A 26,838-nucleotide genomic window follows, 5' to 3' on the forward strand; every position below is an offset into this window, starting at 1 on the left:
AAAAATAGAAATCACCCAATCAATGCAGGAAAATGCACCTAAAGGTGTGTGTACATTTATTCTAGTGGCTTCAATTTAAATTAATATTCTAGTCAATGGAGAGAGTACATGCTCATATGATTATAAGTGCTATATGCGCATAAATACACACATAAATGCTGTTAAGTACATTAGAGCTTTATTTTATGAAAACTTCTGGAAGAAGAAACGCAGGATACATTCATACACCCGTGTACATGAGGCCCTGGAGTCCTACATCCAAAGGAGCCCTGGGATGCCTCCATTGTCTTCCTCATCACTATCAGTGAACATGAGAACTGAGCAGAGCAAGTTAGACCGGCTTTTATGCAGCACTTGCTGCAGAATATCACTACCAGAAGGGACGGGCAGCTGCAGACTTCATGTACCTTTTTAGCCGCACAAACAACGGCTCGCCCTCCGCCATGAGACCCATCCAGAGGACATCGCTGCTCTAAACTCTGTAAGTCTTTATTTTTACTGTCAGCATTTTCTTCTATATTCTGCTTTACTCATCCACTGGCCCTTCCAGAGATCTATTACACTTCATGCTTACAGTAGAACTATAGGCAACATTTATTTATTTTTTTTCCATTTTGGATATAGTAATGCCGCGTACACATGGTCAGAATTTCGGCCAGCAAAAGACCGATGAGAGCCTTTCGTCGGAAAATGCGACCGTGTGTATGCTCCATCGGAATTTTGCTGGCTGAAATTTCGGCCAGCAAAAGACTGAGAGCAGGTTCTCAATTTTTCAGACGGAAAACGTTTCTGTATCGGAAATTCCGATCGTCTGTGGCAAAATTTCCAACGCATGCTCGGAAACAATTAGACGCATGCTCGAAAGCATTGAACTTCATTTTCATGGGTCTAAGTGTTGTACGTCACTGCGTTCTCGACGGTCGCAATTTGGTGTGACCGCGTGTAGGCAACACAAGCTTGAGCGGAATTCTGTCGGAAAAAAACATCCAAGGCTTTTCAGACGAGAATTCCGATCGCGTGCACGCGGCTGTGGACTACTTTCACACTGTAACAGCTCCACGTTAGCGGTAAAGCGCCCCCTAGTTTTACTGGTTCTTTAACTTAATTTTAGCGGCCGATAGTGGGGCGCTTTTAACCCCCCCCAGCTAGCATCCGAAAAAAGGGTTAAAAGCACCCATGTTGCGGGGCTGCCAAAGCGCTTAGCAGGCGCTCCGGCAGTGCCGCCCATTCATTTCAATGGGCAGGGGGCGTTTTGGAGCGCTGTATACACTGCCCCCGCCCCACCCCAAAGATGCTGCTTGCAGGACTTTTCAGGGCGTGCCACAAGCGCACCGCCCCAGTGTGAAAATTCGCACTGAAATGAATGGTGAGTAGGGTTTATTTTTTTATTTTTTTGTAAATGCTTTTTATTAAAGGTTTTCCACACAGAAAAAAAAAAAAAAAAGACACATACAAACTTAGAACATAGTAAACATTCAGCACCACAATTCCCAGCACTGGTGTACAATGCAGCTCCCATATCTAATAGTAACAGATATCAGAAATCTATCCATATAAAAATCAAAGTACCCTGCCAATACCCTGCCAATACCCTGCCAATACCCTGCCAATACTCTGCAATACCCTGTCAATACCCTGCAATACCCTGTCAATACCCTGCGATACCCTGTCAATACTCTGCGATACCCTGTCAATACTCTGCAATACCCTGCCAATACTCTGCAATACCCTGTCAATACTCTGCAATACCCTGTCAATACTCTGCAATACCCTGCCAATACTCTGCCATACCGTGTCAATACTCTGCCATACCATGTCAATACTCTGCAATACCCTGCCAATACTCTGCATTACCCAGCCATACCTTGCAATACTTGGTAATACCCTGCCATACCCAGCTATACCCTGCAATACTCGGTAATACTCAGCCATACTCGGTGATACCCAGCCATACCCATCCATGCTCAGACAATATTACAGTGGGGGAGATGACGTGGATATTACAGTGGGGGAGATGACGTGGATATTACAGTGGGGGAGATGACGTGGATATTACAGTGGGGGAGATGACGTGGATATTACAGTGGGGGAGATGACGTGGATATTACAGTGGGGACTCTATGGTGGTGGAATTTTCACAGGTTTTGCAAATTCAAGGATTATTTGCTGATCCGAAAAATGATCCGATCCGTGACTCTGATCCGAGGAACGATCCGATCTGGGAGTTTTTTGATCCGTTGCACCCCTACTTGCTACCCCCCACCCCACACCACTTGGGTATCCCCAGGCACCCTGATCCAGATACTCATATATAAGGTCACTAGAAACAGAATACATTGCCGTACCAGATAAGGCACATAACATTGACGCCAATACCATTCATCTAGGGATCTTAAAAAGCCCAACACTAAATATGCACAACAATAATAATAAAAAAAAGTGTAAACTATACTACCTGACCTATAAAGTCAACCATGAATGTTTTTGCCTTAAAATGTATACCCTGAGATATCTCTTTATACATTGCTATGTCTACATTTACTCTTCTTCGACAGTGGCTGCGTCCGCACTCACATGTCTCCTGTTTGGTTTCTGTTATTGTCGTTTATTTCTACAATAAAAACTTTATGGAAAAAAAATATCCAGAAAAACACATAAAAAAAAAAGGTGTATGGGGTGGTTGATATTATAAACATCTCATATTCATCTATTGTTTTTATGGACTTATTGTCTTTTTTTTGCTAATTAAAAAGATGTAATTTTAAGAATCTTATATGTGTGTTTTTTCTGAGGCTTAGCACCCATCTTTTTCTATTTTTCTGATATTTGACCTTGACTGGGATGAGGTGCTGAGCTTACATAACATGCCACTTATTTCAATTACATTACACTGTCACTTTGCAGCAAATGAACAATGTGAATGGGACAATATGACTAATGTGTGTGCAGAAATATGTTTTAATATTTTTTTTTGTATTAGGGGTACAATGTTTGGACACTGAAGAATCAGATCTCCAGCATGTATGACCAATGAGAAGCTTGGATACTTATTGCGGAGCTGGAGTAGAAGACAACTATGCAGAGAACGGTGAGGGATGTCCTCATAAATGCTCTAGAGGAGCTCGAAAGAGATCGGCTGTAAAGGTTCAAAGGAAAACTGACTGAAGTTGACATTCAGGAAGACTATAGCAAAATCCCAAGAGGTCGTCTGGAAAATGCAGAAGTTGATAAGATTGTTGATATCATCCGGGATTTTTATGGAGACTCTTATGGCTGTAAACTCACACTTGATGTTCTGTATCACATTGATGAGAGACAAGTGGGAAAAACCTCCGTAAAGACTTAGACAAAAGTAAGTACATGATAACATAAAACATAGTAAATTACATTCACCTGGTTATCACATACAGGAAACTTGTGTACCCAGAGCAGACATCTCATTGGTTGGTCTCCATTTCACCCCAGGGGAAGATTTCCTTCATTTCCAGTCCTGGTGACCACACAGGAAGTGAGGTCACCAGGACCTGGACCATCAGGTTTTAATTGGATTTTGGATTTCCCATCACCTTGCAGTCTCAGTGACAATGGTAATAAGGTCAGATAGAGAATCTCCCCAAAGGGAACACAGCAATAAAAAGCTGGGGGAGGTTTCATCAAGCACTCCATAGTGTGGCGTTAAAAAAAAACTGTGTAACTGTATTAAATAAAATAAAAATGCACTCACAAAAGTGTCATGACTGGGGCAGATGGGTGTGACAAAGTGTGAACTGGGGAGCCAATAGCTCACTATCTGATGTCAGCTCCCCAGTCCACACTTTGTCACACCCATCTGCCCCAGTCATGACACTTTTGTAAATGCATTTTTAAAATTTAAAGTGGAACTAAAGTCCTCCTGTAAAAAATGTAAGCAGGCTTGTTTGTAAAAAGAGACATCTACTATCTCTTCTGTAAGAAACTGCCCTGAGAGGAAGAAGAAATTGGTTGCACACCAGATCATCAAATGCTTGAAAAAGAAGTCTTTTATTGCCACATGTCAGATGTCAGTCATATATGCAGAGTACGGATAGTTGACGCGTTTCACAGGGATATACCTTGCTTGTTCACAACCAATGTTTGTGAACAAGCGCTGTATATCCATGTGAAACTGCTATGAGGGGGGCTCCATTAGAAAGATATACTCTAATTTTCTGTTTTACCACACAGGAAGCGAGAAGAAATAAAAAAAAATGTATAAAGATGCTTTTTTTCTTTTAGTAGTGTAGAGGAAGGCCCTCTCAGATTTTTATTTCTGTCTGTGTCCCTGTTATAAATGTTCCAATAACTTCCTGTCTGATAAAACATTGTCTCCAGGACAGGAAGTGAGGGGGGGGATTGTTCTAATGGATTCTCAACAGCAGTAAAAAAACAGAGTTATAATTCTATCTAACCAAAACTTTTTTTTTTTTTAGCTCAATATAGACTTCAACAAAAATGTTTTCAGTTTTTTTGGGTTGGCATTCATGGTAATGACATCTTTCTCTTTTTAGTACAACGTCCGACCTTTGCAAAACTTCCATCTGTGCAAAACAATGTGACAATGTTATTGTATCGGGTGATTTATCTCCTCCTTTCATCAGGTATGTCACATTTAAATCTCATGTTGGATGACCAGCGTCTTGCGTCTTATCATAAAACATGAATAGCTATGCATGTCTTATGCATAGCTATTCATGTTTTATGATAAGTCTACAGCTTATTTTTCGGCAGTAGTTTTTCCAAGGACACGGGTTTTTATTCCATAGCACAAACCCATAACAAATCTGGACGTCCACCAGGAAGGTTTATATCGTTGGGCAGCAGTGGGCCAATCTGTCCAGGTTTAGGTCACCAAGGGTTCACAAATCTTGTTTAAAATTTGGGAACCTTAACCTAGAGGCAAATCCAATTAAAGCCTATAGGGGGCAGATCTTGTTATATTCTGCCCATTTATAGGGCTAATAGGCAAAATACTCTCAAAAAAGCATAGATATATGTACCAATGCAAAGAAAAAAAAATACTGTAGTGGGATATGGATCTTTTCATGCAAGTTCAAGGACTTCATATAAAATACACAAATCCTGTAAGTAACATAAGAGAGAAAGGAAGGAATCCCCAATGCCACACATCCATGTGAGTGTGTGATGATGAGAATGACAACCTCAGTCTGGGCTCCCACCATGCCATGCCCCCAATGCATTTTTCTCTGCCCCTTGGAGTTTAATTATGGGGAACCTGAGTGGCACACTACATTGTCTACGGGCACCTGTATGTAACATGTTAAGGGAAGAGGTTGGAGATTGATTGTCCAAATAGTTAGCAATCAGAAATAAAGTGCATGTTAGAAGCCGACTGCTCAACCGTCCTAGGCTCAGCTTACATCTCCATTACCGGACATCTAAAACTGAGAGATATACTGTACATAAATAAAACCTGGAGACTTCTTCGGACTGTTGGAGAGGCTGGCAAGTACAGGGGCCCTATAAACATGTTTGGTTATTCTGCCACAAAATAAAAACATATTGATCAAAGAGCGATAAACATATTTAAGTTATACTCAAAAAAGATATATAGGGTGTCCCAAAAATGTATACACAATTGAATGAATATAAAGTCATTATTTATTACCATACAGTTCACTTCCAAATTTAAAAATAAAATAATATTATTATAAAATTATTTTTTTTATTCTTGGGTCCTGTTCTCAAACTGATGAGCATTCTGGTCCAGGCATTGCTGATAACACAAAGCAATAGAATTACAAAGATTGGGAATCATTTTGTTTGCGATGTGGACACATTTTCATTTAATGGCTACTCTTATTTCGTCAACCATTTCCAGTTTTGAAGCATAAACTTTATCTTTTAGAAATCTCCGTAAGAAAAAGTATAGTGGCATGAGGTCTGGTGAACGTGGAGAAGATTCTACTGAACCTCTTCACCCAGTCCATCTGTTTGGCAGATTCTCATCAACTAGGCCCTTTCATCACAATAGTAGTGTGGGCACACCCCATCCTGTTGGAAATAAAAGTCCTCATCTCCAAAGTCTTCTTGAATATGTGGTATGACAGATTTCAGCAATGAGTTCAAGTAAACGTTGCTAGTTACAGTACCATAAAAAAGAATAATCCAATGAATCCATGAGCTGATAAGCCACGCAGCATCATCACTCCTAGTAAATTAACATGATGTTCAGCCAAAATGTGCCAATTCTGAAGTGCCCAATAAGTCTAATTGTGACAGCCAATTCAACCAGGTGCTAAGTATAAAAAAAGTACATTTATGTATTTTATTAAAAAAATTTAAAGTGAACTTCCTGGTAATAAATACTGGCTTTGTGATCATTCAAATTTCTTTCACCCCTCATACCCCTCTACCTTTTTGGTTTCTGCTCTTACTAAACACAGGGGAGCTTTTGATTAGTGTTCATAAACTTAACAATTTTGTTTGCAAAAAAAATAATTTCAGACCCTCAAGGTTGTTATCTGCTTCTATAAGGTTTAGCGTGGGGCTCAGAAATGACTGTACTTTGTTACTATGCCCCTAATCTAAATCAAATCCTCTTTTTTACACATATCCTAGATTTAAACTTTACCCATTCTAAAGACACTTTATTTCTGGAGTCTCCACTTTATGTGGAGACTTCAACTTAGTAACAATTTCCTTATTAGATCATTAATTTCTGATCATAATCCTATTTGCTTTTGAAAACTTTTTTCCAATGCTCGCTACGTTGATGCTTGGCATTCATTAAACCCCACTCTTAGAGAATATACAGTACATGTTTTTCTAGCTCTCATAACCACACATCGATCATATTTGGATTTCTCACCCTCTCCTTTCTTCTGTATCCTTGGCTAAGATTTTATCCTTACCATGGTCAGATCACGATCCCATGATAATTTATTGTAATTCTTTTCATACCAACTCACACATTCCTTCTTGGTCTTTAAAGAGTAGTTTCCATAAAAAAAAAAAAAAATTAAAAGTCAGCAGCTACAAATACTGCAGCTGCTGACTTTTAATAATTGGACACTTACCTGTCCCAGGGTCCAGCAATGCGGGGGGAGGGGGGGAAATCGAGGTCCCCGCTCATCACCCCTCCGCTCGGCAGCACCGGCATTGTAACTGTGGGCCAGATGACTGACAGGAGGGAGGGGGCAGAGCTGAGCCCTTCCTGCGCTGAGGGAAAGTGATGTCACCAGCCCAGGCACTGAAGGAGGCAGACAACGAGGGACCCCCTAGCAACAGGCATTTAAAAAAAATTCAATTTTTTATTATTTATTTTTGGAATTTTAATTATTTTTTTGTGTGCAACACCACTTTATATGATTCTGTTTTATCCATCATTTCTGGACAAACGTAAATCTATTTTTTCTGAATACATATCCAAAAACAGACTCTGTCTCTTCACCACTTGTCATTTGGGAAGCCTATTAATCTGTATTAAGGGGACATATTATACAAATTTCTTCTACCAGGAAAAAATGAACACAAAATTGACTTGGAGCAACACCTAGAACCCGTAACTAACTTAGATAAATCAAATCCCTCAAAACAAAACTGCGTCACCCTTGTTAAAATTAGAACTGAAGAACCTTTTTGCCTTTTGCCTTACCGATGAGGCTGAAAAACAACTTGATGGACTAACCAACGTTTTTATGCCCAGTAATATACCCACCACTATGCTTGCGAAACGTCTTCGTTTTTTATATAAAAACTCTCACTCTATTTCTCTTCTCAATTCTAAAAATAAACTCCCTAATAACCCTATTGAGATCCTTAAAGAATTTCGCTCACACCTTTCACAACCTTTCACAACTCTATAACACATCTGCATTTTTTATTGACACTGCTGTACAATTCTTTCGTCAAATTAATCTACCTATTCTTCCTATAAAATAGAAAAAAAACACTTGATTCTGAAATCACAACTATTAAAAATTCTCTTAAATCTAATAAGAGACCTGTCCCTGATGGATATACATCACTATTTTAGAAAAAATTCTCAGACACCATTGCATCCCATCTTCTATCTTCCTTCAATTTCCTGCACAAAGGTCATACTTTCTCCCCAGAAACTTTGAAAGCTTCAATTGTTATGCTCCCCAAACCTCATCAAGATTTACACTCTTGGTCTAAATACCGTCCCATTTCTCTTTTAATGAATGACATCAACATTTTGGCCAAAATCTTAGCTAATAGGATCAATGTTGTCTTGGAGCGAACTTATCCAAAATGTAGGCTTTGTGCCAAAGAGACGAGCCGGTGACAACATTTGTAAAGCTTTACAATTGATTCATATTACAAAAATGAGATCTCTTGACTCTGTTTCTATCACTTGACATATGAAAAGCATTTGATTCCTTATATTGGCCATATTTATTTTTTTGTGCTTCGTAAATTGAGTTTTTGAGATAACTTTCTAACTTGGATAAATGGCCTGTGTACTAATTCCATTGCTTCAATCAAATACACTGTTTTTTCATCTACACCTTTTAGGCAAGGTTGGCCTTTATTCTCTATCCAATTTATATATTAAAGGACTTGAAATCACTAATATTCATCACAAGACTCTTCTTTTTGCTGATGACATTCTTCTTCTTATCACTTCTCCTCACATCACTTTACCAAATCTTTTTCATCTACTAAATAAATTTGCACTTATCTCCGGCCTCTCTGTTAACGAAAATAAATCGAAAGCCCTAAATATCTCTCTTACCTCCCTCTGCCTCACTAGAATCCAAAATAATTAAAAATTTTCGTGGTCCTCCACTATGCCTTATTTAGGTATCCACATTTCTCCTTCTTTAGATTATATTTTTTCTGCCAATTACCCAACTTTCTTCAAAGATTTATCTAAATTGTTAACTGCTTGGATGGATTATCAATCTTTGTTTGGCCGTATACATGCTAAAAAAAATGTCATACCTTCCAAAACGACTTTATTACTTAAGAGTATTACCCATCCCAACCCATATTCTCAAAATTGAACAAAGAAAGATAATCAAATTAATTTTGGGTTCCACAAAACCTCACATTCCAACCCAAATATTATACAGAAATAAACATGCTGGTGGCCTTAGTATCCCCGACATCTCCAAATATTATATGTCTGCTCAAGTTGCACCTCTTACATTACTTCATGCAGTTTCAGAACTTCCTATCTGGACTTTTCTTACTATTATTCAATGTTCACCAATCCCGATCTACTATAGTTTAATTTCGCTTCCTCCCTCCCAAACTCCCCTTTATAGACAATCCTACTCTACGCCATTCTCTCTCTTGCTGGGACCGTTTTAATAACTCTACTCATCTTATATCTCCACATCTTCCCTTATCTAGGATTTTTAACAACCCTATGTTCTTTCCAGCCATGGAGGATTCTGCAAACTTTATATGGTGGCGTGATAACTTTAAATGTATACATGACCTCTTATCATTAGAAGGGATCAAAACACAATCTCTTCTTTCGAAATATTGGCATCTTTACGCTTAATTCTAATTACAGCTTTTATAAATACCCTTCTCTCTCCTTCTTCCATAACATGTCCGACCCTCTTAACACCTTTTGAAAACATATGCAAATTAAACCCACATTCCCCAGGCATTATTTTTCTTATTTACACTTCACAATTGGTTTCCCAATCCATTAGTAAACCTGCCTAAGCTCTTGCTTGGGAAATTGATCTAGGACGACCGTCATCAAATGGCGGCCCGCGGTCCGAGTCCGGACCGAGCGGGGCTTCCGCCCGGACCGCTATGCCGCCCGCAAATATAAAAACACAGCAATCACTGGTTTGCTGGGACCAGTGACGCTGTACGCATGCGCCCGCCCCCTGCTCCTGGCGTCTCGGAGCTGAAGACACGCTCGCTCACGCACGCTCACAGGCAGTAGGGGGTGTGACGTCACGTGCGCGCTCCGCCCCCCATGCTGCCCGCGGTTCCGTTTTCCCGGGTCCTGGCTCTCCGACTCCTTGAGGCAGTTTCTGTTGTGCCCTCCTGCAGTTGAGGTATGTGGGCACATATATTGGTATATTGGTAATTTGTATTATAATTTATATTGGTAATTTGCAAAATGCTGGGCATTTTTGTAAGGGGCATGGTGATGGGTGTATTTGTCATTTGCACAAGGCTGGGCTTTTTTTGTAAGGGGCATGCTGATGGGTATATTTGTAATTTGCACAATGCTGGGCTTTTTTTGTAAGGGGCATGCTGATGGGTATATTTTTTATGTGCACACTGATTTGCATGTTTTGTTAAGGTGCGTACTTTTTTGAGCTTCAGGTGTTTTGCTTTAGGCGTCAGAATGCTCATATGTGAACAGGGGCCATTAAAAAGAATGGGATTTGGCTTGTTGAGCGTTTTAGAGCTGCAAGCTTCAAGCAGAAAAGCGCTCGGGTTAATGCCTGTATCACTGGCTGATCAAAAAAAAAAAACTAGTTGTCTATGGGTAATAGAGTTTGCATGAACGCAAGCTGCATTTGCTGCATTTGCTGCATTTGCCAATCAGCTTAAGCTCTAAATGTAAAAATCATGTGTAACATCAGAGCATTTACCATTGAAGCATATCAAAAATCCAAATACAAAAAAGGTGTAGCACCACAGCTATATTGCTAATTCTTAGACGTGGTGGCTTCATTTGTTTTCTTCCCCCCCCCCCCCCCATTTATTTTTACCTATCAATCCTGCAAATAAAATTTTCTGTCCCTGGGTGGCTAGACTCCCTTTTCTATTGTATCTATGGAGGGAGCCACAGTGGTTAAACAGGCTGAGCTTTAAGCATGTATGCATTTTTCATCTCAATGAGATGGTCTTTGCTGTCTTTTCAGTTTATAGGAAGTGAAAAGCACACTGCATTTCCAGAAACACCAAATATTTTTTTTTTTTAACACTATCTATGTATGTTTACCTGTCAGTTGGGAATCAGTCGGGAATCCCTGGCTGACAGCTGAATGTGCCTGGTGGAGATGAGTCCCTGATTGTTAGGTTGCTTGCAGGTGCTGACTTCCCAACAGAAAAATGAAATTTCCACTCATCTGATTCCTCCTCCCCCTCCGGTGCCACTTTTGGCACCTTTCAGGGGGGAGGAGGGAGCGGAGGTCTGTCTTTGACAGGTATCCTGTCCCACTTCTGGGAGACCGGGCCACGGCGATCTACGTCAGCATCTCAGTCCCCTCCTCCTCCCTCCTCTTCTGCCGGCCTGTGAAAGAGAACAGTGCGCTTCGCCCATGCACAGTAGGGGCCAGGCCGTGAAGCCAAAATGGCTACACTGTGGGGTTCCCTTAGTAGCAATGGCCGCGGCAGCACCCGCCCAGCCAATAAGAAGATGTCCTAATCGCTGGACTCCTGGACAGGTACAGTATGTGTAGCTGCTGACTTTTGATATTTAAAGGGGCAGGCGGACTCCTCCTTAAGGAATAGTAAACAATACAAAAATAGACTAATGTTATAGGCCAAGAACATGATTGCCATTGTGTTGCCCATAAATTGCCCCAGTGTGCTACCCAGATATTATCACATCTGACGGTGTGCCATGACTGATGACTATGGTGCCCTCTGAGTGACCGTGAGACCAAATCAGCACTGTTTATTTAGCAGATGGTCTAACTATATAACTTAATACCCCGCAGGCTTGTCACTACAGAACCACACCCCTAAAGAAACAATATATGGCCCCACCCCTGATCTCCACCCCTAATGAGCAGCACTACTGACACCACCTTAAATCACTCCACTTGATTGGCTACAGTGTGCTGATGTTAGAAACCCAATATGTATAACATCATTTTCATTTATAAAATATGCAAATATATTCCTATGAGCATACAATTGAAGAAGTATGTTTTCTTTTTATGTAGGGAAAGAAAGCAAGGAGGAAAAAACAACTCAGACAGATCTGGTCTGTTGTAAGTATCTGGACTCATAAAGTTATCTTATTGGTATTGCTGTCTTGTGTTTCTCAACCTTTTTTCAGTCACGGCACACTTTAAAATGTATACACAATCTCAAGTCATCCTATTTTAAAATGAAAAAAAAAAATATATATATACTTGCATAATTACTTACATAAATAGGTTTACATCAGCAGCATTCACACACAAGACACCCAACATTAGAGGTGATTTATTTTTACAATATAAACAAGGAAGGAGAAAACAGGAATGCTGTTTAGGTGTCCACTGTGCTCCTTATCAATGGATGAAATTATTGGCTATTGGAATGCCAGTGGCCCACAAAAAGCCCAAGGTTGTAATGCTGCACAATAAAAACATGTGGCTTTGTGGAACAAAAAAAAAAACCCATACTCAATCCACCCACTGGCCCAATTTTGGGGAAATTTGGGATAATTTTTTAGGCATTTTGCCATAGCACCCCCGAAGAACCCAGATGGTTGAAAAAGGCTGCCTTAAAGAATATGTAAACTCAACACTTCATATTCCTGATATGTGCCTGCTGTACCAGGAATATGAAGTGCTGAGTTTACATATTCTTTAAGGCAGCTTTTTTCAACCAGGGAGCCCATAGCTCCTGCTGCTATCAATCTATCTAATGAGGACATGAGAGACACAGGTTGGAGCTGGTGTGCTTGTCCCCGTCGCTGGAACGACCTGGTTCAGGTAAGTAAAAGAGGGGCTCTGGGGGGCAGCTACAGCACAGGTGGTTTTTCACCCTCACAACCCCTTTAAAATAACAAACATGTTATACTTACCTCCTCTGTGCAATGGTTTTGTAGAGAGCAGCCGCCATCCTCTTCTTTTGGGTTCCCCTGCTGGCACGTTTGGCTGAGAGCCCACCATAGGTTTCTTCCTATAGGGAGAATTCGTCAACAGCCTTTATATTCCTCTCAGAAAAGGTTTCCTTTATCCAACTTTCTACCTTTTTTGTTTACCTTAGTAACTTTGGAAAATATTGACATAAAAAGTTAAGGCTGCCACAACTCTAAGCCGGTGGAGGGGGGGGGGGGGGGTAAAAGTAATTTTAAAGGCATTTACCTGCAAAGGTGCATTGACAATTAAAATTGTTGATTTATTTATTTTTTGACCTAATAAATGATTCCTTCATTAAGATTCAAAGATATACAAACTAAGTATCAGTGTAGCAGATGACATTTTGGACAAAGTGTCATTCACGTGTAAATTTAGTTTTTTGCCTCAGAACAGTAGTGGGGTTCTGAGGGTTAATTATGTAGGTTAACTTTGACATCAGTTTGGCTGGGCTATGTTAGAGTTCTGCTTGGTCATGTGTACGATGAGGTGCACATGACAAGCCAGAACCAGGCCTGGTTGGACGGTTTGGCTATCAGCTTCCTCAGAACTAATCAGTGGGTGTGCCAGGCCCCGCTGAGGAGTCTGGGGAAGGGTACTTAAGATGAGGGAGTGACGTGTTGAGTAGGAGTTTGTGAGGCCCGAGTGGTCTGTTCTTGTTTCCTGGACCGGGGTAGCCCCGCGAGAGGTGCCGGTCACGGGGTTTTCGACACCCCGCAACATGCTTCTGTTGGTTAGCCCCAATAGACCCTTCTGGTCTGGGGTAGGGATCCGTCTGTTCCCGAGTCTTGGAACCGGCTGGTTCGAGGTGCACCACAGCTCGTGAAAGTGACCGGGGGAGGACTCTTCAGAGGAAGGCCAACAAGTGACATCCTGAGAAGTGCCTGGTTACTGAGTTGGGAAGGACATTGACGAATCCACGCTTTTCCCAGTACTATCAAGGAGACAGAGAACGTTCCAGGTACTGAGGAAAAAGGTTCCTGATTACTTTCAGTTAAAACTTGTTCAAGGTCAGAGATTTTACAAGTTCTGAATTAAAGTGCTGACTGCCATAATCTCTGGCTAGGGATTTGTTCAGCCTTGAAGCGCCCAGCTGCATGTGGCTACTCTCTGGGTGGTACTAGAGACTTTGTTATGTCTGCTGTTCAAGGTGCCTGAGTTCTTCACCCTTGCCCTCTGTTCCCATACGAGACTGTGTTGTTGGATGTTACCCCTGCAAAATAAAACCTTTCAAAAAGGACTTTATTGGTGTCAGCATCCAAGTTGTTGGGTATCAATCCTGGGAACCCCTAGACGTGGAAGAACAAGCCAAGAGGAGGTAACCGGTAAGCCCAATAAGTCAAGGCCGCCCTACAAAGGGTTATGGCCGCTACATCAGTATTCTCCACGTGCTGTTATGTACAAAATCGTACATTCCCAGGCAGAGACTGCAGTCATCGCTGACTAGTATGGATGGTTTCTATTTGTAGGAGAGTGAGGACATTATATATTATACTCTACACTTCTACCGCAAGTCTGCCATAAGTCTACCATAAATCTGCCAAGGCTATAGAATAGTTGTGTCCAGGTTTATTTTATTTTATCTTTCCCAGAGAGAACCTTCTGATCATAGACCAGACTGTAGAAGTCTTCCATTTCTGTACTTTGTTATACTTTGAGTAAGAAGGAATCATTAAATGTCTCTGCAGCATTCCATGAACAAGATATATCTAAATCAACAGGCCAACAACTAGACTGCATGTATAATTGCATTTCTGAAATTGTATTACTTTCTTATTTGTATACTAACATTTAACAATGTTTCCAACCAGGTGAGGAAAAGTCAACCCAAACAGAAGATCAAGGTCAGTACATGATTAAATCCAATTTGTGGAGTTATTTTTAATTTATTTTTATTTTTTATTTTTAATGTTTCAATCACTTCTACACACTGCAGAATAATTGGAGCCACATTGGTTTGGAGCATGATTTCTGAATCCTTGCAAGGAGAGCTAGAGCTATGTGAGGGATTTATATTAGGTTCAGTGCACTACTAAGTATTAATACCGAACCTAGGATACACATTTATCATATAGTAGAAATTAAGGGAGAGAGACAAAAGAAAGTGTTGCTGTGCTTGCTCTTACCTCTTTGGTTCTTCTCTATTCACTAAGGATCTGTGTAAGCAGGTGAAGAGGCAAGTATATTCTCTTACCTGAAGGTGGCACTGTGCCGTTTCTTTAGCCCGGTTAGAGACCATGGAGGACTAATCAGTCTCTGCTATGGGCTTCAGGCAGCCAACCTATTGGATACCAAACTCCCCCAACATAGCTACAGCTGGTTAGAGAGGAAAAAAATAATATTATTAGGAAGAGGAACCTTTTGAAAAGGGAAAGAGGAGGTGTTCCCTTCCAGGATATCTCCTCTGTCATATGTGAGTGGTATATAAAAAGGGGCGCTATACCAATCTAAGTGAACATAAAGTGCTCTAGTGCTATCAAAACCATACTATTTATACAATAATAGACATACATTGCTTTTCTACACACAAACCAATAAATACAATTGAAAAAAGTCCATATAATTGAAGAACATTTTGCTCTGAAGTGAGTAGATTCATTAAACCGTCACCACTTGTATTGAAGATAATAGCGGTGAATAATAGCAGGTAGCCTACTCACCAACTCACCATGACCCCTTTAATTAAAAAGACAGGTCAGGTGTAGCTTTGGCAGATTAAGGAACTGCTGCCCTTGATGGAAAATCTTAGAAGTAGGAACTTTCTTACTGTACCAGAATCTTGCAGCCGGTCCGGCGATACCATAGGAAATGCGGATTCAACTTAATGTCCTTGCAGCTCAGCATCCAAGCTCTTACCGAACAGCCAGCATCGTACATGGCCCTCTTCTGAAGAGTCCTCCCCTGATCGCATGTAGAGTTGCTGGGCCTCTCCAAAACCCGAGAGGCACTGGAACATTTTAGAATTCTCCTTCCAGTTACTGTGCCTCGGACTAGCCAGTTCCGAGGCTCGGAAACGGATGGATCCGCATCCCAGGCCATGATGGCCTCTGGGGGCTGGTCAGGAGGACCAGGACCATGGAGTCAGAAACAACTTCTGGACCGGAACCCCGAACAACGTGACTTTAGCACCTTAAGTACCCTGTCCCAGAATACACAGTGATACAAACACCCCCACTGATTGGCTCAGAGAGAGAGATTGGTACCCAATGCGTCCAACCAGACTGCATTCTAATGCCTCTCACAGGTGCTAACCACACCTATGACCAAGCAGAACATTAGCACAGCCCAGCCAAACTGATGCCAAAACCATAATTTAGAACAATTAACCCCAAAACTCGGGGTTAAGAGCCAATCACAGCAGCTCTTTACCATGTGATCAGCTGTGTCCAGTCACAGCTGATCACAGTGTACACAGGATTTGCTGGTTATTGGCATTCTTCTCCTCGCGGTGACAGTGCGAGAGGAGAGCCAATAACTATCAAATCCACACAGGGGACATCTACACTGATTATCAGGGAACTGATCATCAATGTAGCCCCAAGAGTGCCAACAAGTGATGTCAATCAGTGCAGGGTGTCAGTGCCTCTCAGTGCCGCCTCTCAGTGCCCATCATTGCTGTCTGTTAGTGCCGGATCACGCTGCAGCGTTGCCCAAGATTAGTCTTTCCTATGCGACTTAGTGATAACTAGTAGCCAAATACAATACTTTATGACCAGCACAGGAAATAAGGCAACTAAATTTTCATGGAAATAAAAATTAGCAAAAAATAAAATAAATAAATAAAATAGCATATATTATTCATATTGTAATTAAATGTTGTTAAAAATGACCTTTCCTTTTTTCTACGGCTACACAGCGGAGGGGCCCTGGGCTGAGCCGCCGAGATGAGGGTCGAGAAGTGTTACTTCTGCTCGGCGCCCATCTACCCGGGACACGGCATGATGTTTGTGAGGAACGACTGTAAGGCGTTTCGATTCTGCCGGTCAAAATGTCACAAAAACTTCAAGAAGAAGAGAAATCCCAGAAAGATCAGATGGACAAAAGCCTTCAGAAAGGCAGCTGGTAAAGAGTTGACGGTGGATAATGCATTTGAATTTGAAAAAAGAAGAAACGAACCTGTCAAGTACCAGAGGGAGTTGTGGAGCAAGACTGTTGATGCAATGAAGAGGGTAGAAGAGATCAAGCGGAAGCGGCAAGCACAGTTTATCATGAACAGGTTGAAAAAGGGCAAAGAATTAGAGAAAGCCCAGGACATCAAAGAAGTCAAACAAAACATACATCTTATCCGGGCTCCTCATGCTGGAAAAGCCAAAAAATTGGAAGACAAAATGGTTCAGAAATTACAGGAGGATGTGGATATGGCGGAATCATCATAGACGTGGATATAAACCTTATATTTATATTGTCACTGCAGTGTGCTTCTATTTGGCACTTGTACAGCATTTCAGAACAGTCCAAACTGCATTTATGAAGCAAGACTGTGTGTGTTTGGTCTGCAAAATAAATTTTTATTTACTCTGGAAAAAAAAAAAATGACCTTTCCTTTTCAATCTGTGGTGCTGTAATGCTCTGTAAAATGCAATATGGCTGCCTGGAGGTGTTCTGTACACATATGAAGTACAGAATAACCCCCAGGTACGTCACTTCCCACTTGTGTGATTGGCTTACTGATTTTCCCAGAAGTCTGCTCTAAGATACAAATTTGATTTTGAGCATCCCCTGCAACAAAAATAGAATTTTTGGTGAAATATTCCAAGTGGGAAATCACATCTAAAGGGATGCAGGCCCTACCACTTTCCTCAAAGCCCTGCAGGTGCAGCAGCTGATTGATAATTATAAAACCACTCCTATACATATTCACCCAACACATAGGGACACACACACAGCTACAGTATTTCTCCAGAATAACAAAAAGGTAGGATGAAATAATACACTATACCCCAGGTCGCCCTCTCCGGTCAACTAACTAGAACCTCCTCCACATCCCCAAGACCCGTTATAAATTAAAAGGCAAATGAAGGTGCGCAGTCCAAGAACCGCGGCTATGGAACGCTCTACCCACAGACATCCGCTTGGAGGAAAACCATCTGGCCTTTAGGAAGAAGCTCAAGTCTCATCTCTTCTTGAGGCGATTTAGTTTGCATATGTAGCACTATACAAGTTATTCATTCATTCACTATGCAACAAAGTGTGTTAAAATCCCTGAAATGTACATACCATATTTATCGGCGTATAACACGCGCCAGTGTATAACACGCACCCCAAGTTTAGGAGGGAATTTTAAAGAAAAAAACTTTTAGGAGGGAAGTTTAAGGACAAAAAATTTAATTTGAATGCCCATCAATGCAGCCTAATCAGTGTCATTTGCAGCCTTGCATTGCAGCCTTGTTAGTCATTTACAGCCTTGCATGTCATTTGCAGCCTTGTCAGTTTCTTTTGCAGGTTTTAAGTTTAAAAATAGCGCCGCCGAGATACAGAGCCGGATGGCCTTTTCTGTCTCCGGCTCTACAGCGCCTGCATTAGATGTAGTTACACCTTTGGCTGTGTTATATTTTCCTGTATATGAACATTTCATTTGTAGCCTGACTGGTAATGTCGAAATATATTGTAAAATGTTATATTTATTTTCTTACAGATCCTCATACATCGGATATTCAGAAAGGAAAGGTGAAGAATATGCAGAGCAATTATCAAATCCGGATTGAAGAAAACATCACAGATCTCCTGAGGAGGTGTCAGGAGAAGAATCAGAAGCCAAGTGATGCCGAATTAAAGAGAGAATTTGAGGAGATGTGGGAGGAAACACTGAGAGATCTACAGATAGAGAAATTAAAAACACACAATGTCAGTAGATCTATGTTACATCCTCTAATGAATGACATGAGCAATAAAGGATCAAATGTAAATCAACACTTACTGGGTGTGAAGGACTTGGCAAATGTCACACAACCTTATTTCAAGATGGATGAGAAATATATTAAGAGTAGACAGTCCATTATGACGCAAACCTCATATTTCGTTTTTGGGCACAGAAATGAGTTTTTAGACAACATAAATGCTTTTGCTCATTCTATTATAGATAATTGTAGCAAATATATCAGAGAGAAGGTGGGAACTGGAGAGGACTATTGTGACAACTACTGCCTGGAATTACTTCATATGATCACAACAGAGATTTCTGAGGAGTCCATAAATCTTCATTTGTCCACATGGTTTGAACTGGATATGAAGCTTCACATTCTTGGAAAAGCTTCCAGAGAGTTTCAGAAGATGCATGAGAAATTCATTAAAGAGAACGATAAAACACTGCATTTGGAGAAACTAAAGCCTGGATATTTAGAAACATTTATGGAGATGTCTCAAGGGAAAGACATTTGTCTGAATAAAGCAAAAGCCTTCTGTGAGCGATGCCTAAAACCAGCAATGATGGATCATGTATTCCGCCATCTTGGGCAGAAAATAGTGGATGAGATAGAAAGTTCAGACAAGATATTCAGCAGTAGAACATTCTTTCAAGAGCGATTACTGAAGGAGCTGCTGGAAGAAAGGTCCTTCCAGAACTATGTAAAGTATATACAGTCATATGAGGAATATACAAAAGACTGGATATTGAATTACACTGAGACTTATGTAAAGCCCCAATTTCTAAAACCATTCCAAGAAGATCTTCTCTCTTCACTGGACACAAAGATAAGAGGAGCTCTTAATAGGGACAACTCTGGTAAAAGTTTATCAGTCTCAGATTTTCTGAAAAGTGTATGTGAGATACTAAAGGAAGAATTAGAGATCCCACAGAATGACATACAAGCTGTCACTTTCCAGAACACGGCTGATGTTGGACAATTTTCATCTGACATTCAGTTCTTCCTCCGAGATACAGAAACAGAAGTCTTATCAGAGCTGCAATCTATGGATATAAAGTCTGTACTCTCCAGGGTGACGGTGAAGCCTCAGGATGTATTGTTCATTACCGTTGGTGGCTGTGGGAAGCAATGTCCATTCTGTGGTGTCCCCTGTGAGGCCGGAGGTGAGGAACACAAGGAGCACTTTGCTACTATCCACAGACCGCAAGGACTGCGGAGATGCAAATGTATTAATTTTCAAATTTTACCCACTGATATATGTAGTACATCTGTTGTATCCAATGGCACATTTCGAAATTCAGACACAGAATACAAACCACACCCATACAGAGATTATCGTACCATTTATCCAGATTGGGTCATCCAACCAGATCCCAGCATCGAGTCCTCAGATTACTGGAAATATATTTTTGTGAGGTTTAATGAGCAGTTTGCAGAAGAATTCAAAGCAATACCAGCAATGATACCATTTGACTGGAGATCCATCACACAAAAAAAAGCTCTGCAAAGCATAAAGAAAATATTCTAAGTATTAAAAAAACAAAATTAACAAATTATAATGTCTTGCCCAAATATGTAATTGCAAATAATTCAATTTAGCTGAAAATGTACTTTTCTGATCAGTCTGTAGCCGAACAATTTTCTTGCAAATTTCAAAAAGGTTATTTTTTTTTCTTTTCTTCCTGCAACCAAAGCAACAGTACCAAGTTTATAGGCAGGATTTCTAAGAATCCTCATCACCTGCCTGCTGCTATAAAAGGACTTATTGCTTTCCTACCAAAGTTGCAGAGTTTGAATTTATAATAAATACGGGAATAACAGAGAATTCTTGAAAATCTCTTCATGTGTTCGGCACACAGAAGTTCATCTTTGCTGAAGATATTTTACATATAAAGGTGTGATGGGTAATGAAAACTCTGGAACTCTGATGATTGGTCTTACTGTACTGTAGAATAAATTGTAATAAAACAGAACTTCAGTTCAGTATCTGTGTTGGTGGATTTTATCAACTGCACTAATACCGACCGTCTCAGTATCTACAGAACTGTAGAAGGTAAAGGTCAGCAACAAAGCTCTTTATAGAGATACTGCAATCAGGTAGGGCTGGTGTAACATGGGGGGGGGGGGGGGCATTAGCTCTCATGGTAGATGCTTTTGTCAGTGATTCAAGCCAGTCAGGAACTATATTTTAGGGCATGGTAGCCCATTTTTATTAAAAAGGCAAAAACAAAAAAAAGTCTATAACATACAGGTTTCCCACACAGGGGTTCTTCTCCAGCAAATACATACAACATAAAATGCTAGCCCCCCTGGCTCTATTTAGCAGCTACTCTGATCTTTATCCTGGTCACACAGACCACAGGCTTCCTCAATGTGGGCGGCTTCACTTTAGCGCCCACAGCTCCGCTCTGGCCTTAGTCCTCAAGCCGTTTCACTGCCTCCTGCAGCCCCTCTGACTTCTGGAGACCTCCTGTCTCTCTGGGTGTGGAGCAGTCTCCAACAGGGAGCATTGAGGTCTTCCCCTACCCTCATTATAAGGGCTGTGCTCACCTGAGCACACATCCTGATGGTCATCTACAAAGTCTGGACACAGGGTTGGAGATCCCATCCCACTCAAGACACTATGGAATCTCCAAACTACAGAGCCACATGCCAGAATACCAAAACCTGGAGAAAGCTGAAAAAAAGAAAAAGAAAAAGCAGACTTCTCTTGTCCACATCTATGTTCCCCCAAACTATCAATTTTACAGTGACAGCATTTCCTACTGTCACATATATCCCCCCCCTTTTGTTGCAAACCCGAAGGCGGCGGAACACACCAGCCTGAATCCTTGACTGGGGCACCTCTGTGCCAGCTGTTCGCTGTGTAGGCCCAATCTTTTTTTCTGGGTGCATTTCCAGACATGCCCTGGATGGAAAAGAAAAAAGGTAACAGCGCTCTCTGCAGTGACAACTCAATCCATACACCAGGTCCACTCACGGGTGCCGAGGCTCGAATTGTCCCAACACACTCCAATGCAACAGTAATAAGAATAGACGGCAAACTGTAATCCTTGAAGTGTCGTTTATTGGTACATCAGAGTGACAATAAAACAATATACTGACGCGTTTCGGCAGTAGCCTTAGTGGTAGCTAGTAGTAACCCAACTTGTACCTCTCTGCAGGTGGCAGACAGAATCTCTGCTTTTGCCGTGTCCACATCTGGCCCTTCCTTCTTAGGAAGTCTAGCGGGTGAGGCAGTATCCACGCCAGTTACTAAACCCTGCTCAGCCGCACCTTGGACCACACTAGCAGACATGTCCATCACTGCATCAGGCGGAGAGACCTCTGATGTCTCCAGTAGCCCCCCAGAGCGCCTTCTGAACCGTATACGGAAGCACCCTCACAGGAAACTGGGAGATTACTTGCCACAGTATTAGAAAGCACCGTACCAACCAGTTATACTGGTGATTAGTGTTAACTGTCATAGCTTGTACTACCTGGCTCTATCCATTGGTACCACGCAGCACCACCACATCCGATTGTAATGGAGGCACCCAGTTATACAAGAAATGTGCTTTCACCAGTCCAAACAGTTCCACTAGCATACTTGTAATTTCAATACACTCCAGATCAATATATAAGACCTTTGTAGGGACATTTCCTTTATCAGAGATATGCAGGAACTCATTCACAGCAGCTTGAGAGGCTGAGACATTTAAGGGGGCCTCCACTTCACTGGAAGTACTCATCACAGCCTGATGCTCCTCTGAAACACTGTCAGATGCATGTCTTCCACTCATGCCCTATAACTCGCCAATAAACCTCTGCAAATCAACATTCAGGGAGATACAAAAATGTATCTTTTGTATCTGTGCCGGTGATGTGTCGAATAGTGTCCCCCATCGGATAGTGTCCGCCCTGTACTGTGTTTGCGCAGTACGGAGAACAAGGAGATTCTGAAAGTCTCCAAAGATGAACGGCGCTGTGCTGTGAGTCCAGGTTCAAGCCCCACCATCCAAGTGGACATAGAGTTAGAATAAAAAATAGCCGAGTGAAGCGGGGTCGTGCCCGAAGCGTGGCGAACGAAGTGAGCCCGCGAGGGGCCTTGTTACTATGTGCTACCCTATGTCCACTTGGATGGTGGGGCTTCAACCTGGACTCAGTGCGCAGGCGCCGTTCTTCTTTGGAGACTTTTGGAGTCTCCTTCTCCTCTGTACTGCACAAGTGCTGCGCCTGCACAGTACAGGGCGGACACTATCCAGGAAAATTTAAAACATGTTCTATTTCTAAAGTTCACCAGATTTTTGGCAAACAAAGGTCCGATGGAGCCCACACACGATCGAATTGTCCGACGGACTCTTTCTTATTGGGCACAAATTACAAAAAATTGCCATTAGTCACCATATAATGTGAACAATGTTACCATAAATCACATATAAAACAAAAAAAATGCTAAATACTGCAAAAAAACTTGCATAAATCACATATAAAATTGCATATAAACCAAAAAGATTGCTAAATATTGCAAATAAATAAAACTTGCATAGATCAAGCAAAACTGAGGAATATACAAGACCAAAAGATATGGAGAGTGCTACAATAAAAGTGCAAAAATATGGTGAAAAAAAATATAGTTAATATCTAAAGGAAGTCCATAAATGTGACTTAAAAATCTTCATATGAATATGTGACTTGATGTGATTGCTTGACCTCGTGATACCCGTCACCTCTAGTAAAAGGAACCACGAACGTGGCCAAAAGTTCATGAACCGCAAAGTTTGCAGCAGACCCCATTGACTTTAATGGCAGGCGAATCTTAAAAACCTCCAGGATATATTTTCAACCACAAAATACTTACTAGCTGTGCACACATAGTCTCACAACATGGACACTGACATAACAAAAGTATTAAGTGAATCTGGGATCGACAACGACAAGATTCTTTTTTTATCTGTGAAATTTTGACAATTCTGGAGCGAATGAAGGCCATGGAGGAGAGGCAAGGTCAAGGCAGGCTATGAAGGGGGTGCAGGAGATGATCAGTGCCACAGTCAGGGCAGCAGAGTCCTGTGCCAGTGTCCCAGTGTGCCAACCTGTGCTTGAGCCCCTCCCTCTGCCGTCCCTTACCCCTACCTATGCAGGGCTCCACTGCAGTGGTCCGGAGGTGCCAGTCCAGTGCTGATCCTCAGCCATGGTGCTGGCACTGCCTGCTGATTGGCTTCTCTGCTGCTATCTCCCTCACTGACACCAGCACTGAGATAGAGACTGAGCACTGACACCAGCACCGAGATAGAGAGCACTGACGCCACACCAGCACCGAGATAGAGAGAGAGAGAACACTGACACCAGCACTGATACCAGCAACTCGCTGCGGGACCCAAAAATATGACACCGCTCAACCTCTTCAAACAGGAGGGTACGGGCATATAGTACGTTGTGCTTTTTTTTGTACAAGGAAGTGAGCCAAAGGTAGAAAAAAGGTCCGTGTGCTTGATTAAAGTAATTTACAGAGTTATGGTCACATGTGTTGAATTCCTCCGAGATCCATGCCTCATTCATTTTTATAATATAATATAGTCAACACTGTCGTGAGCTAGGCGAGTGCGCTTGTCGGTCGCGACCCCCCCTGCTGCACTGAACGTCCTTTCTGACAGGACACTGGATGAGGGGCAAGCCAAGAGTTTTATTGCAAATTGGGCAAGCTCTGGCCAGAGGTCAAGCCTGCCCACCCAGTAGTCCAGGGGTTCATCACTTCTCAGAGAGTCCACATCGGCCATTAACCCAATGTAGTCGGACACCTGTCTGTCTAGGCATTCCCTGATGCTGGATCCAGATGAGACCTGTTGATGGGTCGGCTGAAAGAATGACCTCATATCAGAAGTCACCAACACATCATCAAACCGCCCTCTTCTTGCAGGCGCTGTTGGATTGGTACCCTCAACTCTTTCTCTGGGAGTGGGAATTCCTCCTCTGCCAGCGCACACAAAAAGCAGAATGCAGAATTTCTCGAAGCAAGGCCTGGAAGTGCTCCATTCTGACAGCCCTCTGTGACGGTGGTAACATTTCCGCCATTTTGTGTTTGTACCGGGGGTCTAAGTACGTTGCCACCCAGTACTGGTCCTTGACCTTTATGCTTTTTATACGGGGGTCCCTGTTAAAACACAGGAGCATGAAGGCCCTCATTTGCACTAAACTGGAAGTGGTGTGGTGGCCTGGCTCCTGCTCATCATCCAGGATAATGTTGTCCTCCTTGTTCTCCTCTGCCCATCCACGCAAAACAGGGATCCCAGAAAGCATGCTCTTCTTGCTCCTCCTCATCCGCCCCGGCACCATCCTCCTCTGACTCCTCTTCAGACTCCTGTTGTTGACTTGTCTCAAATAGAGTAGCCCCCCCTGGGAATTCATCCAGCATTGACTTCCTCATCTTCCTGCTCCTCCACGGCTTGATCAATGACATGGTGCAATGCACGCTCCATAAAGAAGGCATAAGGTATCATATCACTGATGGTGCCATGGCTGCTACTGACCAGTTTGGTGATCTCATCAAATGGCCGCAGAAGTCTGCATGCGTCGGGCATGAGCAGCCACTGGTGCGGTGAAAAAAAAACCAGCTCCCCAGAACCTGTTCTGCCGCAGAGTTCGTACAGGTAGACATTAACTGCACATTTCTGCTGGAGCAGCCTATCAAGCATATAGAAGGTTGAGTTCCATCGCATCGGGCAATCGCAAATAAGACGTCTGACCGACAGATTGTGTCGCCGCTGAATGTCAGCAAGGCAAGCCATGGCCGAGAATGGGCCGAGATTTTCCTTGCCTGCCGCAAGATGTCCTGGACTAGGGTATTTGACAATGAATCGCTGCACGACCAAGTTTAAGACGTGTGGCATGTTTCAATGCGCTAAGCAGATTGGCACCGTTGTCACACACCACTTTACCAACTGTCAAATTGAACGGTGTTAGCCACTGATCTGCCTGTGAACGCAAAGCTGAAAGGAGTGCAGGGCCAGTGTGGCTCTTGGCTTCCAGGCACAACAGACGCAGCACAGCATGGCAACGTCTCACCTGGCATGTCAAATAGGTTCTGGGGATCTTGGGCGGCACAGTGGAAGAGATGCTAGCAGCGGAAAAGGAGGAGTCAGCCGAGGAGGAGAGGGAGGAGGATGGAGTAGGAGAAGAAGAGGAGAAGAGACAGGCCTGCATGCAATCCATGGCGGTAAAACCAAATCTACATGGGTGCCACGGGTTACATGCTTGCCAGCCGTCAGAAGGTTCACCCAGTGGGCAGTAAAAGTTATATACCTTCCCTGCCTGTGTTTGCTAGACCACGTGTCTGTGGTCAGATGTATCTTGGCACTGACACTGTGTGCCAGAGATACATTCACTTGCCACTGAACATGGCCATGTAGCTCTGGGATGCCCTTCTGTGAGAAATACTTCCTTCCTGGGACCTTCCATTGTGCTGTTCCAATGGCCACAAATTTTCTAAAGGCCTCCGAGTCCACCAGTTTATATGGCAGTAGTTGGCAGACTATCAGTTCTGACAAGCCAGCCGTCAAGGTAGGAAGGTGGAGTGGAGGACAATTGTGAGGAGAGAGGAGAAGGAGAAGTAGAAGACGAAGCTGGACGGTGAGAGCCTGGAGTGTGGCTTTGTGGGTTCCGTTGCTCCCACTGGGCTTGGTGATGGCAGCTCATGTGCCTTCTTAAGGTGGTCGTCCCTAGGTGAGTGTTGGGCTTACCGCGACTTTTGCGTTGACTGCAAAGGCTGCAGATGGCAACACTATTGTCAGCAGCGGACACGTTAAAAAAGTCCACACTGCAGAGCCATGTGCCGGCGTCCTGGGAGAGCCAGATGTCACCGTACATGGTTAATGCCTCGCTGCTGATACATTAGCAGTCTTCTTTGACCCTCCTGTGCAATCTAAGTTCCGACGCTGGCGATGGTTGCTGGAACCAATCATACCTTGGGGCTGCGGACTAAAAAATTGTCTGAATGCATTGGTCAGACGGCCACCTTTTCCACCGCTCCTTCTGACCGATGCCTCAGCAACACGTCCAGGACCAGGAGTTTGTAACCTCCCAGTCTCTGGGAAAGCGTTGCACAGACCTTTCTGCAAGGCCTCCCGGAGATGTCTCATCGTCTGCTCCCTCTGCGACGGCAAGATAAGGTCTGCAACCTTACCCTTGTACCGTGGATCAAGGAGAGTGTCCAG

At 42.5% G+C, this 26,838-nt stretch overlaps 2 protein-coding genes across 2 annotated transcripts; both read left to right on the forward strand.

The window, feature by feature from the left end:
- Positions 1-370: 370 nt before the first annotated feature.
- On the forward strand, positions 371-20,629 carry LOC143923539 (interferon-induced very large GTPase 1-like). The gene is made up of 6 exons (XM_077447296.1): positions 371-481; positions 2,981-3,352; positions 4,527-4,616; positions 11,877-11,924; positions 14,594-14,626; positions 18,418-20,629. The coding sequence occupies exons 3-6, from the start codon at positions 4,577-4,579 to the stop codon at positions 20,172-20,174; spliced, it is 1,878 nt and encodes a 625-aa protein (XP_077303422.1). The 5' UTR covers positions 371-481; positions 2,981-3,352; positions 4,527-4,576; the 3' UTR covers positions 20,175-20,629.
- On the forward strand, positions 16,602-17,315 carry LOC143923538 (putative ribosome biogenesis protein RLP24). The gene has a single exon (XM_077447295.1). It carries the CDS (start codon positions 16,667-16,669, stop codon positions 17,156-17,158), a length of 492 nt encoding a protein of 163 aa, XP_077303421.1. The 5' UTR covers positions 16,602-16,666; the 3' UTR covers positions 17,159-17,315.
- Positions 20,630-26,838: the final 6,209 nt, after the last annotated feature.

Source organism: Lithobates pipiens, unplaced genomic scaffold, assembly GCF_037356315.1.
Source record: "Lithobates pipiens isolate NorthernLeopardFrog02 unplaced genomic scaffold, aLitPip1_a1.2 Scaffold_22, whole genome shotgun sequence".
Taxonomy (NCBI): Eukaryota; Metazoa; Chordata; class Amphibia; order Anura; family Ranidae; genus Lithobates; species Lithobates pipiens.